We start from the raw sequence: 17,654 nt of genomic DNA, 5'->3' as shown, positions 1-17,654 counted from the left end.
CCCCCGGCAGCCATTTTCCCTTCCCCAAGCCCCTGACTCCCTGGGCCTAGCGTGACCCCGGCCCCAGCGAAACTTAGGCTCCAGGCGCGCCAGTCCCGGCTGGGGGGTAAAGGGCTCCCCGAGTGAGATAAGACAGGGAGTTTCGATTGCACCTCCGGCCTCCCCTGGGAGCTGGTTTCTCTCACACCTCTGGCCTTCCCCTGAGGGCCGGTATCGATCGCACCTCTGGCCTCCCCGAGAGCTGGCTCCAGACCCTGCTTGGCGTCTGGGAATTCCCGGGCGCATCTTCAAAAGGATCAAAGAGCCAAACGACGGACCTCTCCAACGACCAGTCCCCAAGGCATGAGACCTCCGCCTGCGAGGGTCCGGACATCAAAGGGCCACTGGACTATAGCAAGGCCCGCCCGAGAACTAGCGGGCAGTTGTATCCTGGACAAGAAAGCGGCAGAACAGAGTGTCTGAATTAAGCAGACCACTCTTACCCAGTCCAAAGATCAGGGCTTGATCCATCACCGTTTCGGACACTCTGTTCATCACCACCCCCTTTTCTGAATCGTTTTTGGCCACTATAGGTGTGGCAGGGTATACTCAGACATGAGTCCCTTGCTCACTGCTCCATCAGGATTCAAGCAAACCGGGCCGACGAGGCTGAAATGCCAGAAACCGGTCCCCGGTAGCTTGTCTCCTTTCTGGTGAAGAATTGGCTTGGTAGTTTGGTCTGCCCTGTTCCCATGATGCACTGGGCCAGGGACAGACTAATTTTTTTTTCAAAACAATTTTTATTATTTTCAATTAGGGTGTCAAGACATTGCATAGACGGCACTACTCTCCGTACACCAGAGACATAGTGTGCATAAAATAATCATCATCATCAAGCAGTATAAGCAGTATTCAATAGGAACACCCACTGCCAACTCCCTGCCCCCCCAACTCCCATCCCTGCAGACTCCCGCCCGGATCCCACCCACAACCCCTCACAGTGTCAACATAGTCCGAAAGCTAAGAACGATTCATTACTCATGTCCGTGCGTAGATCCGTTCACCCCAGGTCCACAAGCGAATGTCCTGCATCAGCATCCTGACACGCTGGCGGTTCCAGCCACAGCCCTCTATATTCTGCCCATCTTTTCCAAATCTTAAAATGCTTTTGGGGGCAGCCCCTGGCGACAAATACCGGACGCTCTAGTCCCATACAGAAGTCCAATCCCTTTTTCCACACCCCTAGCAGGGGAGCCCTCGGATCCTTCCAGGCCCGGGCGATATCACGTTTGGCCACCGTAAGCCCCAAAAGTAATAAGTGGCGTTTGTAGATGTTGCCTCCCACCTGTTCCATAACATGCAAAAGGCCCAGTTGTGGGGAGCGGGGGAGGTCCCATCCCAGCACCTCAGACAGGCAGTCCCAGACACCAGTCCAAAATCTCACCAGTTTATCACACGCCCACACCGTATGTACAAAGGTTCCAATCTCACGGCCACACCGCAGACAATCCGGGGAGGCTATCAGGCCCGCCCTCCACAGTCTATCTCTAGTATAGTAGGCTCTGTGTAAATATTTAAACTGAATAAAGCGCAGACGGACCGCTATCGCAGCCCCCCTCGGGACTTCCAGGGCTTCCCTCCAGTCCTCCTCTTCCAGGGCTCCTATATCTCTCTCCCAAACAGACCTCAGGGTATCCAGGGAAGAAGAGCAATGCGTGACCAATGTTCGATATATACTGGAGATTTTTTTCGTGGCTATCTCACCCATAAAGACCTTAGCCTCTAGCGGGCTGAACTCAGGCAACGAGTCCAGGCCAACCAGGGACGGGGACAAGGCATGCCGGAGCTGTAGATAGCGAAAGAACTGGGTTGATGGCATGTCGTATTCCTCTTGCAGGGCTTGGAACGTCTTAAGAGTTGTGTCTTTCATTACATGGCCTAGGGCCGATATACCTATTGCGTCCCAGCCACTAAAACCCCTCAGGGATGCCAACGCCGGCAGCCGCCCATTGTGCCATAGAGGAGTTTCTCTCGTAAGTCTGTTCCACCACCCCATGCGACGCAGGGTCCCACGCCAAACCCGAAATACCACCTGGGTGACCTCCGGGAGCCTCCTCCGCGCCGCTGCCGAATACAGAATGGTGTGCAACGTTGCCGGGTCCATCAAAAACCTTTCAAGGGCATAGGCCGGATCACTCCGATCACCATACCACCATTCGTTGAGGGACAGACTAATTTGCATATAGCCAGGTTCTGAGCTGGGATGGGGCAGTGAGCTAAATAACTGTGATGGATCAAGCCCTGATCTTTGGACTGGGTAAGAGTGGTCTGCTTAATTCAGACACTCTGTTCATCACCACCCCCTTTTCTGAATCGTTTTTGGCCACTATAGGTGTGGCAGGGTATACTCAGACATGAGTCCCTTGCTCACTGCTCCATCAGGATTCAAGCAAGCCGGGCCGACGAGGCTGAAATGCCAGAAACCGGTCCCCGGTAGCTTGTCTCCTTTCTGGTGAAGAATTGGCTTGGTAGTTTGGTCTGCCCTGTTCCCATGATGCACTGGGCCAGGGACAGACTAATTTGCATATAGCCAGGTTCTGAGCTGGGATGGGGCAGTGAGCTAAATAACGGTGATGGATCAAGCCCTGATCTTTGGACTGGGTAAGAGTGGTCTGCTTAATTCAGACACTCTGTTCATCACCACCCCCTTTTCTGAATCGTTTTTGGCCACTATAGGTGTGGCAGGGTATACTCAGACATGAGTCCCTTGCTCACTGCTCCATCAGGATTCAAGCAAGCCGGGCCGAAGACGGCTGTAATGCCAGAAACCGGTCCCCGGAAGCTTGTTTCCTTTCCAGTGAAGAATTGGCTTGGTAGTTTGGTCTGCCCTGTTCCCATGATGCACTGGGCCAGGGACAGACTAATTTGCATATAGCCAGGTTCTGAGCTGGGATGGGGTAGTGAGCTAAATAACGGTGATGGATCAAGCCCTGATCTTTGGACTGGGTAAGAGTGGTCTGCTTAATTCAGACACTCTGTTCATCACCACCCCCTTTTCTGAATAGATTTCTTTATTCAGCTCACTTGTGCAGGGGCAAACCTAAATTATCTTGGGAATTTAAAGCCACTTCATAACCTCATCAATCGCAAGCATGAAGCAAACAATGTTTTATAACAGAAATTTAAAAAATTGGATGGATAAAGACTGAAAATTCTCACAAATGTTAGAATAGCCAACAAAGACAAATTAGCATGGCTCAAATTAAATAAATCTGACAAAAGAAGGGAAACGAAAACGCAACATGGGGCTTTAGGCTAAAATTAATACATCATATGTGTAAGAAGGAACTTTGGATAGGACTCTCTTCGTTATACCCACAGTTAGTTTACATGTTATCAAAATCTCCATTATGATTTAATGTGGGTGCCATCAGTCAATGCAAAGTTGCCGAGCTGTGGCACAAGAGGGATAATGCATCCTTTTGCCTGAGAAATTATTTTATTATATTACCGTTATATGAAAGTGGAAGAAAACACATATTTAATGCTAGCTACTGCTAGCAACAATTGACGGAATTTGGTGATTGGAGGGGGGAGGGGTTCAGGGTATTCTTTAAAGACCTTTTGTTTCAAAACAGGTAATAATTATGGTGAAGCTCATCCCTTCCCCACACCCATCTGCAAATAACCAGTTAAGCATCTACAGCAATATATTATGGACTTCAAACGAGATAAAGTCTGAAACATTAAAAGTGATATCATGAGGTTGAAAATAAATTTAAAATTAAACAAACTTACGAAAATGACTGACTTTGCCTACTGATACATTAAATATTTTATACTTTTAGAAAAAAAAGCACAAAACTCTACCTGCAGCGGGAAGGCCATCAACAATATTGGGCTGCTCCAGCGGTGAACAAGAAGCATCCTGGGTAGACTCCATGGTACTCAAAGCTTTCAGAAATGGGACTGGAAGTGTGAAAACTGATTCAGTGGTTTTATAACTGGCGACGGGGCAAGTTGACAGAACAGTCACTTTTAAATGTGTCTTCTCCAGGCAACCGAACACCTGCAAGTGAAAACATTTGTAAGGTTGAAGCAAACCGTGAATAAATCAGCAGTGTCCAGGTAAAACAAAATATAATCAGTCATATTTGAGAAAAGAATATACATATGTTGTCAGAGAGAAAGCAATAACGCTTTGACCTATACAGACTAAAGGCTTACCTTCTAAAAATGAAAGTATTTTTGGGGTAATGCAACAGCAGACACTGACACTGTATTAGGTTTGTCTGAATGTTGCTTCTGATCCCCATGCTACTTTGGAAAGTTGTGAAGTCTGAAGACAAGATCAAAGCCTCCACTAGGAGAACCTTTCCATGTTCCCTCTCTCAAGGAAATCTTCATGACCCTCACCATAACCATACCATTATCAGGGTTCAATCCACGAACCCAAGAAATATGAAACAATTTCCCAACCCCTCTGAAAATTTGGTCGCCCCATATCAGATCTGCCGTATCCTTACAAGACCGTGGAGAGCAAAGTTATCAGACAGCTTCAGAAATATACAATACCACTGCAATCTACTCAAAATTCAAAAGTTAAGTGCCAACCCTCGAAAAGAACCAAAACCATACTGCACAGCGTCTAAGAGAACTTCCTGCACCGAGGAATGTCGTGGAGGTTTACACCGCCTTTTTCACACAGTGGCCCAAACATGCCAGTAAGGTGCCTTTGAGGGTAGATGAGTCCCCTAAGCTGCAAAACTTGGATCAGTTTTAATTCTGAACCACACTGAATCCTTGAGGATAGGCTCCTACCAGTTGACCAAGAATAGAGGTGATTGCGGGACAGTCGATATTCTAATCTGGCGCACCCAGACCGTTCTTCAGCAGCAGGAGAGAAGGGGCTGCCTGGAAACCATTTCATCCCACATCCATTGTTTTACTGCCATGACATCTGCATTTTTAAAAAAACATGCTAGTCATTTGCGCCGCAGAAGAATGCTACTGAGGCGCATTTATAGTTGCCACATGAAGCCGTCCCTCCCTTTGAGACAAAAAAATCAGTACCTTTCAACAGAATGGAAGCAGCTCAGGACTGTGAAAGGCACATATTTAAAAAGTGCCAACAAAGTTAACTTGCCGTTTACTGCAAAAGGTTTCCACTTTGAGCGAGTTTTAAGTTGAACTATTCCTTGAGCACTAAAATAAACGCATGTGACTTGCAAGCGATGAAAATGACAGTTAAGTGTTTTTTCCACACTTAGGTGTGTGATACAATCCAAAATGTGTGTTGCTTTAATAAACCGCTGTAAGAACAGTAATATGAAAGTACCATGATAACAAACCTCATACGCATGTCATTCATTTTCTTCACATCACAGGCATTATTCTGATTAGTTTGAAAAGTATCTTTATGAACACTGAGACTGATAGCTTCTTGAAGCATCCTTTGTGATTCATTCACAGAAGTGTGGCTCAATGGTTAGAGCGGCAGACCCTGATGCAGAGGTCTAACCCGGGACCAGGGTTCAATTCCCCACCTCGGCGGGTCTTGGGCTCAAAATTCCACGGACCTTATAATTCTCGCCTCGGTGCCTATTCCAATCATGGAGTCCCGCTCTGCAACTCTGGGCAATATCTTGCTTAATCTCCACAACGGCCCCCACAATGCTAAGGATGCCTGGCCTCCACCTTGGGGGTGCCCAGGAGTGGACACCTCACAGGGAAAGCCAGGATGGGTTCCACAGCGGTATTCGTACAAGCGCCTTGAGACCCTTGCGGGTGAGTAGTGCGCTATGCAAGTATCAATTTACATTTACATTCATCTGTGTTTCATCATTGCCAACAAATGTAACACTGGCTTAGGGTAGGCTGCAGTGATAGGTTTGCTCGTAGAGTTATGTAGTCCGAATCTACAGTGCCAAATGTATTATTGCTGATGGTCTTAGTAAAGGTACAAAGTAAGTGTTAGATAAAAAACACACTTATTTGTTGAAGTGTGCAGACATGCCAGGAATGGTATGGAATGATCAGCGTGAATGAGTATATTCACGTAAAGCAGCAAAACATTTTAATGTAATAACAGCTAAATAGGGACCTCTCAGAGGAAATTGGCTTAAATATTTCAGGATGGAATCACTCGTAATTAGTACTGGCTTTACTTGGCAAAATAATTTTATTGAGTAATGGAAAATATGTAAGATTTTGAGATGCCCTTCTGACTTGCTTAAATTCAAGAATAGAAATCAAAGTTACTGAATGATTTCTTTGTGAACAGGTGTCGTCACACAAATGACATCAACTATTTTCTAATTAATAGTTATAAATTAGCTCAAAGCTAAATGTACTTAGAAGAGTAGTCACACACAATTCGATCAAGAAAGAGCTGCAGCTGATTTTTTTTTTAATCTTCCTATCCATCTAACCTATCAGTTAAGTAGTTAAGAACTTAAAGAACAGCTACAAAGGTAAGACATATTTTAAAATGTGTTAATCAAAGATAGAACTTAGTATTACAAACCCTAAAAAATAAAAACACAAAGCTTTTTTGGTCATTTATAATAAAGTGCAAAGTTCATAAACTCAGACCGGGAGTAGCATAACGAAGGGGATATGCAGACTTTTATAAGCAAGTTAATTTGTAAAGGATCTAGGACAATATATGCTCTACCATATTGGTCTACCAAAGCTAACAGAACAACCTAACAGAAGAGCACAGCATTATAACAGCTGAAATGATCAAGGGCAGCAAGTTCACGCTGGGTTGTGAAATTTGTTATTAAAAGTCAATCTTCAATAGTGTACTATGTATTTGACTTTGAATAACCGCTTGCACTTCTTACATAGAAATCCTTACACACTCTATACAAACGGAAGGCACATGGGATAACCAGGCTTGCTGATGTCGTAGAAGAAGAGGCGATGGACGGAGAAAGAGAGGGGACCGCACAAACTTCACCTGGCGGAAGTGACGACAGACGCGGACACTGAAGTAGTTCAGACTGTGTGCGGACTGTGGTGGAGTTACTGCGTGCTACTAGCGAGATTGCGATTTTCAGGGGGTCGCAAAGCCTCTACAAGCCCCCACAAGGCCACCGCAAAGAGCCGCATGAGCCACAAGAGCCGCAAGACCCTCTTGACCGCCAACGTGGCGACGGAGCCAGGGCTGCGGCAGGCGTGGCAGCCGCGGTTGAGAGCCGCAAGATCCTCTGTGAAATCCTCTGTACGGTAGGAAGCAGGGGGCCTCAATGATGCAGGGGCCGCATGCAGCGTTCTTGATCGCGGAGGAGTGGTGCTGTTGAAAGCGATATCCTCAGTCAATGCAAAGATTAATGGGAAATATACAAAAAGATTGACCACCTCAAGTATAAATGGCAATTTCAAACCTCCAAGAGGTGAGCCTCTCCAACGTTCAGTCAAAAACGAAATATATATCACACACACACACAAGCATACACACACATACATATGCAAAAAAATATTAATATTTGATCTCGAGGAATGATTCCCCTCACCTTTTGCTAAGGCTTAATAATTTCGACCACCATTCTGTTGGATAGCCACCTTTACAGTGACTTATGATTAGCAAATGAACCTACTTCCATTTGGTATTTCTTAAGTTTTAGTGTTAGAACAAAATTATTTAATGTGTGCCAATCCATACCCCAAACCTTTGCCTAAATGTTTTAGCACTCTCTTGATGAACTCATAGACCGACAATTGTAACTTATGAATTCAGTGGTGTGATGAGCAATAATTGTAATGGGGCTACAAAAAGAAGGGTTGTTTTTTCATGTAAAAGGTTGCCAGGATAAGATTAACAAACACTCCCAAAGCCAATAGGCCTCACCTTTGGGATCGCATATGTTTTTAGCCAGAACTATAGACTTTGCTAATGTGTTTAAGCTAAGTTGTAGAGTAGTGTGGCTTGTGTGCAGCATCTTGCAAAGTTATAATAAAAAGTGTTATAAGCATTTGTGTTACTTTGTCTGTAATTAAAATGAGATTATTGTATAAGTGAAGAAACTTGGGGGCTTCTGCCACAACAATGTAAAAACCATTCTATTCACTTGTGCAGCGGCACAGGACGAGACTTCCTGCTGTTGCCCGATGCGGCGCGAGCGAGTGGCTGCAGTTCCTGAGAACAAAGTTGTAGAAGGCTGCGGTGGCAAGGAGCGCTGCTCGCACCCCAGGAATTGTTTTTAAAAATGTGATCCTTGCGACCGGACCCACCCGACCCAACCCCACGGATCGCAACGAACCTCTGGCGCCCCGAGGACACCGTTGTGCCGCTTTGCTGCTTAGCTGTGAATGAATCATGCCCGGGCGGCTTGGTTTGCCCCGGGAGTCATTGCAGCCACGAGGCGGCTGTGCCGTATCGAATTACCGCTCGCCTCGAGTCAGTGCCTGGAGTGAGGTAACGGTATCTCTCACTGTGCTAGTTTCACATCAAATAAAATTTTACTTTTAAATTTTAACAGTACTTTCTAGCGCCTAGCACGCTGTCATGATCTTCAACTGGCTGCTCTGTTACAGCTGTAGTTTTGCAGTCGATCACAGCCTTTGCCTGGTGAGCCACCGTAGTTTTCACCGAGCCGCGCCACATACAGCCACACTAAAATCGTGTTGGGACGGTCGGGGTCCCCGAGTCACACTGTATACCTAAAGTCAACAGAGCCTAGTGTAGCTCTGACAGCATGTGGGGGTCATGGTGTGATCTGTGCCGCAGGCTGCGGGGCTAGGCAGATGGAGGCGGGCACCAACTGGGGCGAACCTCTCTGGGTTAATGATTTTTATTAGGGTTAGAGTTCCTTTTTGAAATAATAGTTTATTCAGGTCAAGCATGTTTCCCTCGTCTTCATTGCTTTATGTTGATCTTGTAAACGTGTCACTCATTGTCATTGAAATGTCACTCAATTTCACTGAGATTATGAAATATCACACATAGCAGTCTGAAACCTTGGCAACTATGCACAGGGCTGGAGGAAGTTTTGTTACAGCAAGGGTGCCTCTTGTATAGTCTTTCACCCCCGGCCTGTCAGCCCACCACTCAGTCAATATTGCTCCCCAAGATAACATATACTACACAACTTTTACTATAAAAGCCCCGGGTGAAGTTGCATATGAGAGGAGAGAAGGAAACACCTGTATTAGAAATTGGGTAGCCAGTTCTACGGGGAGTAGCATGGAGCAGAGCGGGCAGGCCAAACTCCTGAGGACATGTGTGAAGCATCCACGCAGTACGCCCAGACGACACACAAGGCACACCACAAAAAGTGACACCAGTTTTGGTGGAAAAGAATAACTCATGTATTGTCTCCAACCTGCAACAGAAATCACAGTAATCACAGTGGGGCACCAACGGGCACCAGGGCAATGGATACCAGGGGATTATTTACACAGGTAATGGGGAAAAAGAAGAAAAAGGTTAGTCTATTAGTTTCCAGGGCTGAAATAAAAACAAAGCATTATCAATTGACATGAAACCTCAGGCACAATCATCTGCCCTAAAACCTCGTAGCAGGACGTCCAGCACTAACATCAGGCACAGATCTAAATCAAGGGGCAGAAAACTCAGTGCATATCAACAAAGAGAAATGGCATAGAACATCAGCAATGTATCAGTGAGGGGAAGAACCACTAGGCATCAGCCTTGGGGCAGGTCAGCATAGGATAAAACATTGGGCGTGAAAGCACATCATGCATGAACTCATTAGGCCGGTAACACTGTGCAAATATAAATGACATCAACGGCATTAGCAACAGGAGGTGCACCTAAAATATATCAGACATAGATCACATTTAACATGGGGGCGGGGGGCGTGGCTTGCTAGCCACGATGGAGGACGGCTGAAGCTGGAGCTCCGGAGGCGCCTGGGGGTTATTATCCTAATTAGCGCTTCTGGAGGGTCCCTGTTTGCGACTGCAGCACGAAGTCAGCGGCGGAGCCCCCGTGCGGGGACGGACAGCACACGAGGCTGCGCGGTGCCGGTGCAGAGTTTGGGCCAGCTGCGGCCTTCCCCTGAGCCTGACGCCGGGGGCTGGAGTGCGGGCTGGGCCCGTATCGGCCCGGAGGAACGTGGCTGGAGGGGCCGGTATCTGGCCCGGTGGCTCCGTGGTGGAGCACAGTGTTGCGGAGGCTTGCCTACAGGCACTACTGGGGACTGAGGCGTGGGACCTGCCCGGAACTGTGGGAAGCGGGCAATAATCCTGGACGGCTGACCCGGAGGGCTGGAGGAGGCGTGAACACTCGGCCTCGTGGGATCGGAGAGCTCCCGCGTCGCTTTTAACATTCAGCGGGCCCGAGAAGCAGGATACAGAGGTGAGGAGGAAGAGACCGGCGATACTGAGGAGGGGGGGCTTCTCCATCCCTCCCCCCCCCCTGCCCGCTCCGCGACATTAGTGGACCCTGCGCCCGGAGGGTGGCGCGGAGACGGCCATTTTGAGGAGGCAACTGCCCATAGAGGGGTAATAGCGCGGCGGCCATTACGGGCTACGCTTGGGAGATTCCCCCCCCCTATGATACGCGGTGGTGCACCCTGACCCCTTGCCAGGCAGTACCCGAAGAGAGAATAGGTGGTCCTGAGAAGGCGGAGTGTGGTTTCAGGGCCTAGGACATGTGGAGACGTCTCCGGAGTGGGGCGGAATGCCATAGCGGCGGCGCCTTTGCTGGAAACTACGCTGGGCCCTGCGGGCTGGTGGGACAGAGCTTACGAAGTGGTGCAGGGAGGTGCTGTACCCCACGGAATAGCTCCTGCTATAGGGCCTGTGCTGGACAGCACGCACGTGAAAAGGACCAGACAATCCTCGATATAACTGGCCATGGTCCGGAAGGGGGCGAAGGCGCTGAAGGGCCGGGAGGGCCCGGCCTCTGTGCAGCGAACTCAGGACGCCGAGGATGGAGGGGCTATTTCGGGGAATGCGGAGCTGAGCCCTATTGGAGAACAACAAACTGACAAACTGGACCTGATCCTAAAAGAAATTAGGGATTCCAGGTCAGCCATGGAGATGCAACTCGGGGCCCTTACCACCAACCTCTCCCTGCTTAAAGCAGATCATACTAAACTGGCTGACAAGGTTAAGGACCAGGGCCGGGAGATGGCAGACCTCGCCCAGACGGTGGCAGATCATACTACCTCTATCCAGCGGTTGCAGCAGCAGGTTGTCTCCCTGATGGACCGTGTGGAGGATGCGGAAGGCCGCAATCGACGCAATAACATCCGCGTCATTGGCCTTCCGGAACGTTGTGAGGGGACCCACGCGGAGGACTTCATGGAACAATGGTTCCGAGACCACATCACCATGGACGGCTTGTCGCCACACTTTTGTGTGGAAAGAGCACATTGCATCCCCACTGGGAGGCCTAGATCGGGCCGTCCGCCCCGCCCTTTGATCGTACGGATCTTAAATTACCGGACAGGGATGTCCTTCTGCAAAAGGCGAGAGAGAAATCCCGGATACAATTTGAGATCCGTTGAATATCGCTATACCCGAACGTGGTGCAAAAACAAAGATCTTCATATCTGGAGGTGAAGAAGAGACTTCAAAGAGCCAAGTTGAAGTATGCGCTGCTGTTCCCGGCTCGCCTGAAGATCGTGTATGACAAGAAAACGCATTTCTTCGAAAGTCCAACGGATGTGGAAGAGTGGCTGGAAGTGATGGGCATTGAGGGCAGTCAGATGGCGACCCAGGACGCATCTGCTGGCGGATCGAGGAGAGGTTCGGGCCAAAACGACGGAGGCTCGTCTGTCTCAGGGAGGAGGTCGGGACCTCACGGACCTCCGCGGGAACAGCAGAAGGAAGATCAGCTGGGAGCTGTTGCACTGGTGGGCACCTTCCGGGACGATCAGGAGAAGATTAGTACGGACATGGACAATAGTACGATTCACTCAGACTCGGACCACAGCGAGATTTTATTCCCTACTGTCACACCCAGGGCGGCAGACGATATGCTGGACAACAGAGGCCAAGCGACATGGTCTAAAGCAGATGGATCGCTCAAAGACTGTTATCCTTTTGTGACATTTGCCTTAAATTTGTCATTATAGTATGCGGGGCGGTACCGGGGGGACCGGGGAATTATATTTATTGTTGATGCATGGAACGGCGTCTAGTGGGGTCTCGACTCACGGCTGAATAGGAGATGGGAGTGGGGCAGGTTTGGCTTGCTATACCCCAAAGGATTTTTCTGTCCGACTGTCTGGGTCCTCCAGAGAGTGGCTAAGTATAAGTTCCTGATTAGTACCGCCAGGTCGGCGTACCATTGAGCCGGCGGCATCCGGCACAACAGTTAGGATGAAGAGAACAGTGCTTGGCCACCCCTCAAAGGCGCATGCACCTGTGTTTGGATTGTTATGTTTCTAATTATCTCGTTCGGCTCAGCAATGTTAATATGCTGCGCCAAGTTAGTTTTGACATTGGGAGGGACATAGTACGTCTCCTGGTTACCATTTATATTACGTCTCAGAGGAGGCATTGTAACACTTCGGGATAAGAGCGTAGGGGATTATGGCTGACATAATAGGGTCTTATAACTTAGCTACCTGGAATGTCCGTGGGCTAGTTGCACTACAAAAGAGACACCGGATTCATGCATTTCTATTACGGCACTACACACAGATCGCATTCTTGCAGGAATCTCACCTAACACCATCCGAGGGTCTTACACTGAGGAAAAGATGGAGAGGCTCTATCTATTCCATGTCTTACTCTGCCTTTTCCAGGGGGGGCAACCATATGGGTCCGCCACGGGACACCCTTTGTAGAGTTAGAGCGGAAGGTGGATGATCAGGGCAGGTATATCATGGTGAAAGGCACACTGGATGGCACATTACTGGTTCTTGGCAGTATCTACGCCCCAAACTTTGACCAAGATACATTACTTTGTAAGGTGGGACGGGCGTTATTTGACTGGGTGGATATCCCCTGGATCCTGGGCGGTGATTGGAACATGGTGCTGGATGTGGGTTTGGATAGGTCGCACTCCCCTCTCCAGATGGCTGGGGTGACCAAAATGGCCGAGACTTTAAGGCCTGGGCTGAGGGTTGGGGATTGGTGGACACTTGGCGTGAATTACACCTGGCCTATCAAGAGTATTCTTATTACTCCCCAGTACATAACCTACACACACGATTGGATAGATTCCTGTGCTCCAGGTCCCTGTTGGCCAAGATTAGTACCTCGGAATACTTGGCCAAAGCTTTCTCTGACCATAAGCCCCCGACACTTGGCCTCCTGTGGGGTAGGGTGCCGTCTCCGGTGCCCACCTGGAGACTTAATCCATTGCTCTTAGAAGATGCCCCTTTTCGTACTTCCCTGTCTGACACCTTAAACAATTATTTTCTTGAAAATTGGGACACTGCGTCGTCTAACCTGGTGGTGTGGGATGCTATGAAACTAGTGGTGCGAGGTGCCGCTAGGTCAACTGGTGGGGGCCAGACAAGAAATTCATAAGAGACTCTGTGAAGTTGAAATCAGATTGAAAACAGAGGGGGAGGTAAGTGTGGACCCAGGAAAGAAGGGAGAACTGCAAGCAGGGAATATAGATAATGCAGAATTATTAGAAACTCTGAGGACCATTGACCATAAAGACTACTTACGCCGGCAACACACCGAAGCTGACAGGTCGGGCGCCTTACTGGCCCGACTGGTGCGGGACAGACCAGACCCCCGGTGATTACACAGATCCGTGACGGGTCGGGCGACATAGTACATACGCAGTCCTAGATTAATAGGGCATTCCATGATCACTTGCAGGCACTGTATGCTCCTCTCCCCACGGAGGCCCTGGATCGGATGGCGGAGTTCCTTCGATACCTGCCATTCCCAGCCCTATCACAAGAAATACAAGAAGAAATAGGTGGGCCCATCACACAACGGGACATTCGTGCTGCTATCCGGTCCCTCAACCGAGACAAGACACCGTGTATGGATGGGCTCCCAGTGGAGTTTTACCAGACATACTCTGACACCTTGGTGCCCGTCCTCGAGAAAGTCTGTAAGACAGCATACGAAGGTCACCTACCCGTGTCGACGATGCAAGCCCTAGTCACATCCATCCCAAAACCCGGAAGAGATACGCTCGAACTGACTAACTACAGGCCCCTTTCAATGCGCTCAACTGAGTATAAGATACTTAATAAGGCTATTGCTTTACGGATACAACCCCATCTCCCCACTCTGATACACCCGGACCAGTGCGGCTTCCTCCCAGGTAGGAGTACGTCACAAAATACGCGGAGACTTCATGCCCTTATGTTAGCCACGCCACAAGACCTTCTTCAGGCCGGATGTATAGTGCTGGACCTTAAGCAGGCCTTCGACTCTCTGTCATGGACATTTATGTTCAAGGTATTGCGGCGCTTTGGTGTTCCAGACTCCTTGCTAAAATGGGTACGCCTACTATCTATAGACGGATCCATCGGCCCGAGCGCGTACATGCCGGTACATCTCAGATCGCTATCCGGTATACAGAGGTACCCGGCAGGGTTGCCCCTTATCGCCCTTATTATTTGTTATAACGCTAGAGCCCCTAGCTATAGCCCTTAGAGCTCGCGAGGAACGAATGGGTATCTCGATCGGAGGGGCCCATAATCTGATTTCCATATACGCGGATTACATTTTATTATACTTTCGCGATATGGAAGGATACCATTCGGTTATAGCGGACATCTTTAACTGCTTCGAGGAAGTGTCCGCTCTTGCTATCAACCCCGGAAAATCTACTGGCTTTTACTTCAGAGATCTACCACACCCTCCTCTCCAGCAGTTTGGGAGATACCAGATCCCGGTGGCCCAGATCACGTTTAAATACCTGGGTATACAAGTATATAGAACACCCGATGACCAGATTGAGGGTAATATTAAAAGGGCCATCGCTGGCCTCCGGGGCAGTGTAGGGTTCTGGACGTCCTTACCCCTATCCGTCATGGGTAGAATTGCTGTTTCGAAGATGGTTCCGCTTCCCTGCATGCTCTATTATTTTGTTAATTTGCCGGTCGTCCTCCGACAACAGATATTCAATACATTGAATACGATATTGACAACTCTTATTTGGGGGTCTGGGCGGAGACGTATCAGCTTCAGATTGGGACTAAGATGGGTGGCCTCGGGGTGCCCGACCTACGCGGATATTACTACGCTAGTCAGCTCCAGTGGCTGGCGCGTTGGGTAGCGGGCAGGAATTTACACGAGATTAATTTTACAGCGGCTCAACTGGCACGTGGAGAATTGCATTCTCTGTTGCTGCCCAGGACTAGGATTGCTCCGGATTGCCATCCTCTCCTGCGCACAGCACTGACGTGCTGGAGGAAGACGCTAGCATATACGTCCAGGACTGTGCCGTTTGCAGAGAACGTTCCATTGTTGGGTATTCCAACACCACAGGGTAAACTCAGTCAGCGTAGGTTGCAACCCTGGATAGAAGCTGGGGTAGAGGATGTGGGAGCCTTTTTTGGGGATGACGCTCTACTGGATCACAACTCCTTTTTACAGGCCACGGGGGCTCCCCAGCGATTATACCTGCTACACGCTCCAGTGTCGCACTACATAAGACACACCTGGGCTCCACAGAGGCTTAAACCTGCACAACATGAATTAGTTCACTTACTCTACCATATGGGAACGGGTGACCATTTGGTGCGCTGGCTTTATGTCGGGATTAGGGAACATGCGGCTGCTCCACTCACTGCACTCAGAGATACCTGGGCACAGGACACCGGGGAAGCACTATCGGATAGGGCCTGGCAAGTTGTTCTTGAACACCCCAGGAAGGTGTCCAGGAACGTTAAATTTAAATTCATCCAAGTAATGGTATTACATAGGGCGTACCTTACCCCCCAACGGCTGCATAGAATGTTCCCAGTCTCTCCCCATAATTGCCCTCGTAAGGAGGACGAGGCTGGTTTTCTCCACATGCTATGGGCCTGCCCTCGAATAAGAAGTTACTGGAGGGAAATAGGTCATATACTCTGTACAGTCACGGCCTTGCCGGTGCCGCAAGATGCTCTTTATGGTCTGGTGGGGCACCGTAAACGTCCTAAACAACGTAAGGCTCAATTGAAATTCTTAGACTTGGCTCTGTTATTGGCAATCAGAGTCTTAACAATGAGATGGAAGTCCCCCAGACCTCCTGGAATATCAGTGTGGCATTCTGAACTGTTGAGATGGGGTAAGGCGGAGGGAGCGGTCTTGAGGCGGGAAGAGGAGAGAGGGCAACGGAAATATCCGATTGCGCAAGAATGGGAAATTATGATGTTAGAGCTGGAAGGGATGGAATTGGTACCATCACAGATGGATTGAATGTGAAAGTGGGCGGAATGTGGGGAATGTCAGCGCGGGTAGTGTAGGAGCACAAGATCCCACAAACGCACAGATTTTGTTTTTAGTAAATCTTCATTATATGCCTAGTTAGCTCAACATTAATGTTTGGAAGTGTTATTCCTTTTGAATCAGTATGACCAGGAGAAGTACAGGGTAGGGGAGGGAGGGTTACAGGGAGAAGGACAGTTTAAGAGATCGGCTTACGATAATTTCACTGTTGTCAGGCTTATTGGACAAGAGGTCCTGCATAGTGATGCTTGCACAAAGGACGTGGTTGGACGACATGTATGTGTAAACAAGAATATGGGACTTTATGCTTTTATACTCTGGTTAAGCAATGATAAAGATCAAGCCGTAATAGCCTCAGGCTGATGGAGTTAAGTTGGGGAGAAAAGAAAGTTAAAAAAGGACTGTAATATATGATATGTAAATGTGATGTGCTAAGTGGCATACTGTGCAGTCTGAAATAAAGAGTTTAAAAAAAACCCCAAAAAAACATTTAACGTGGGGGCATATACCTTTGCAACCTCAGGCCAAAGTACAGCGGGGTAGGCCTGGCAGCACCTAGAACATCGTGCTTCAGCGTTGGGCATGAACACAGTCACCAGGGGGAGCCTAACCCAGTACCATGACCACAGGTAACATGGGGCTGTATCATCAACACAACCCCATTGGCACCCACATCAGGGGCAGCAACAACCCTTTAGAGAACCCTATGGCCTTAGATACCGGGGGCCCTATACATGCGGCCCTGTGTCCGGGGGATAATGGACCTCTCCAGCTGGCAAAGTCTGCTAGGGCCCCTGACTCCGCTGGGGCCCAATGTTGCAGGTGCCCGCTGCCAGACGAGGCACCTGGAAAGGTAACTCAGTCCCCGGGGCGGGCACCGATCCTGTGCCCCGACACACCCCCCAACTCTCACACAGTCGAGCCCCCACTCACCCGGGATCCTTGCGATGCCTCCTCGTCTCTTCTGGGGCTCGGTATGTGCTGCAGGGCTCGCTCACCACCTGGAGCCCTGCAGACGTCGGGCCGCTCTCTTCCGCGGCAGGCGCGGGGCTTCCCTTCCCACCCGGGAGCCCCGCGGGTCACAGTCCGCACTTGCTCTCCTGCGGAGGTTGCGGGGCTCTCACTCCAGTTCCCGGGAGCCCCGCCTCTCTTCCCGCTACTCCGGCTTCACCCGGGTCCCTCTCCTGTCTCACGGGGACCCAGGACTTCGAGGCAGCCTCCGCGGGGCTGCCGGGCCAGCGCGGGTAGGCTCCCGCCTGCCTCCTTTTTCTACACGGGGCTCCCTCGTTGCCACGGGGGCCCCGCAACGTCACCTCCTCCTTTCGGTCTTCACCCGGGTT

General features: G+C 49.4%; 1 protein-coding gene across 1 annotated transcript in view; it reads right to left on the bottom strand.

The window, feature by feature from the left end:
• Positions 1 to 17,654, bottom strand: part of PSMG1 (proteasome assembly chaperone 1) — a 143,163-nt gene that overhangs the window by 50,857 nt on the left and 74,652 nt on the right. Inside the window, exon 5 of the mRNA XM_078656842.1 lies at positions 3,850 to 4,048. Coding sequence (XP_078512968.1) covers positions 3,850 to 4,048 — 199 coding nt within the window. The remainder of the gene's footprint in view (positions 1 to 3,849; positions 4,049 to 17,654) is intronic.

The sequence above is a fragment of the Lissotriton helveticus genome, chromosome 8, assembly GCF_964261635.1.
Source record: "Lissotriton helveticus chromosome 8, aLisHel1.1, whole genome shotgun sequence".
In the NCBI taxonomy this organism is placed as follows: Eukaryota; Metazoa; Chordata; class Amphibia; order Caudata; family Salamandridae; genus Lissotriton; species Lissotriton helveticus.
This window is presented reverse-complemented; position numbering and strand designations above follow the sequence as displayed.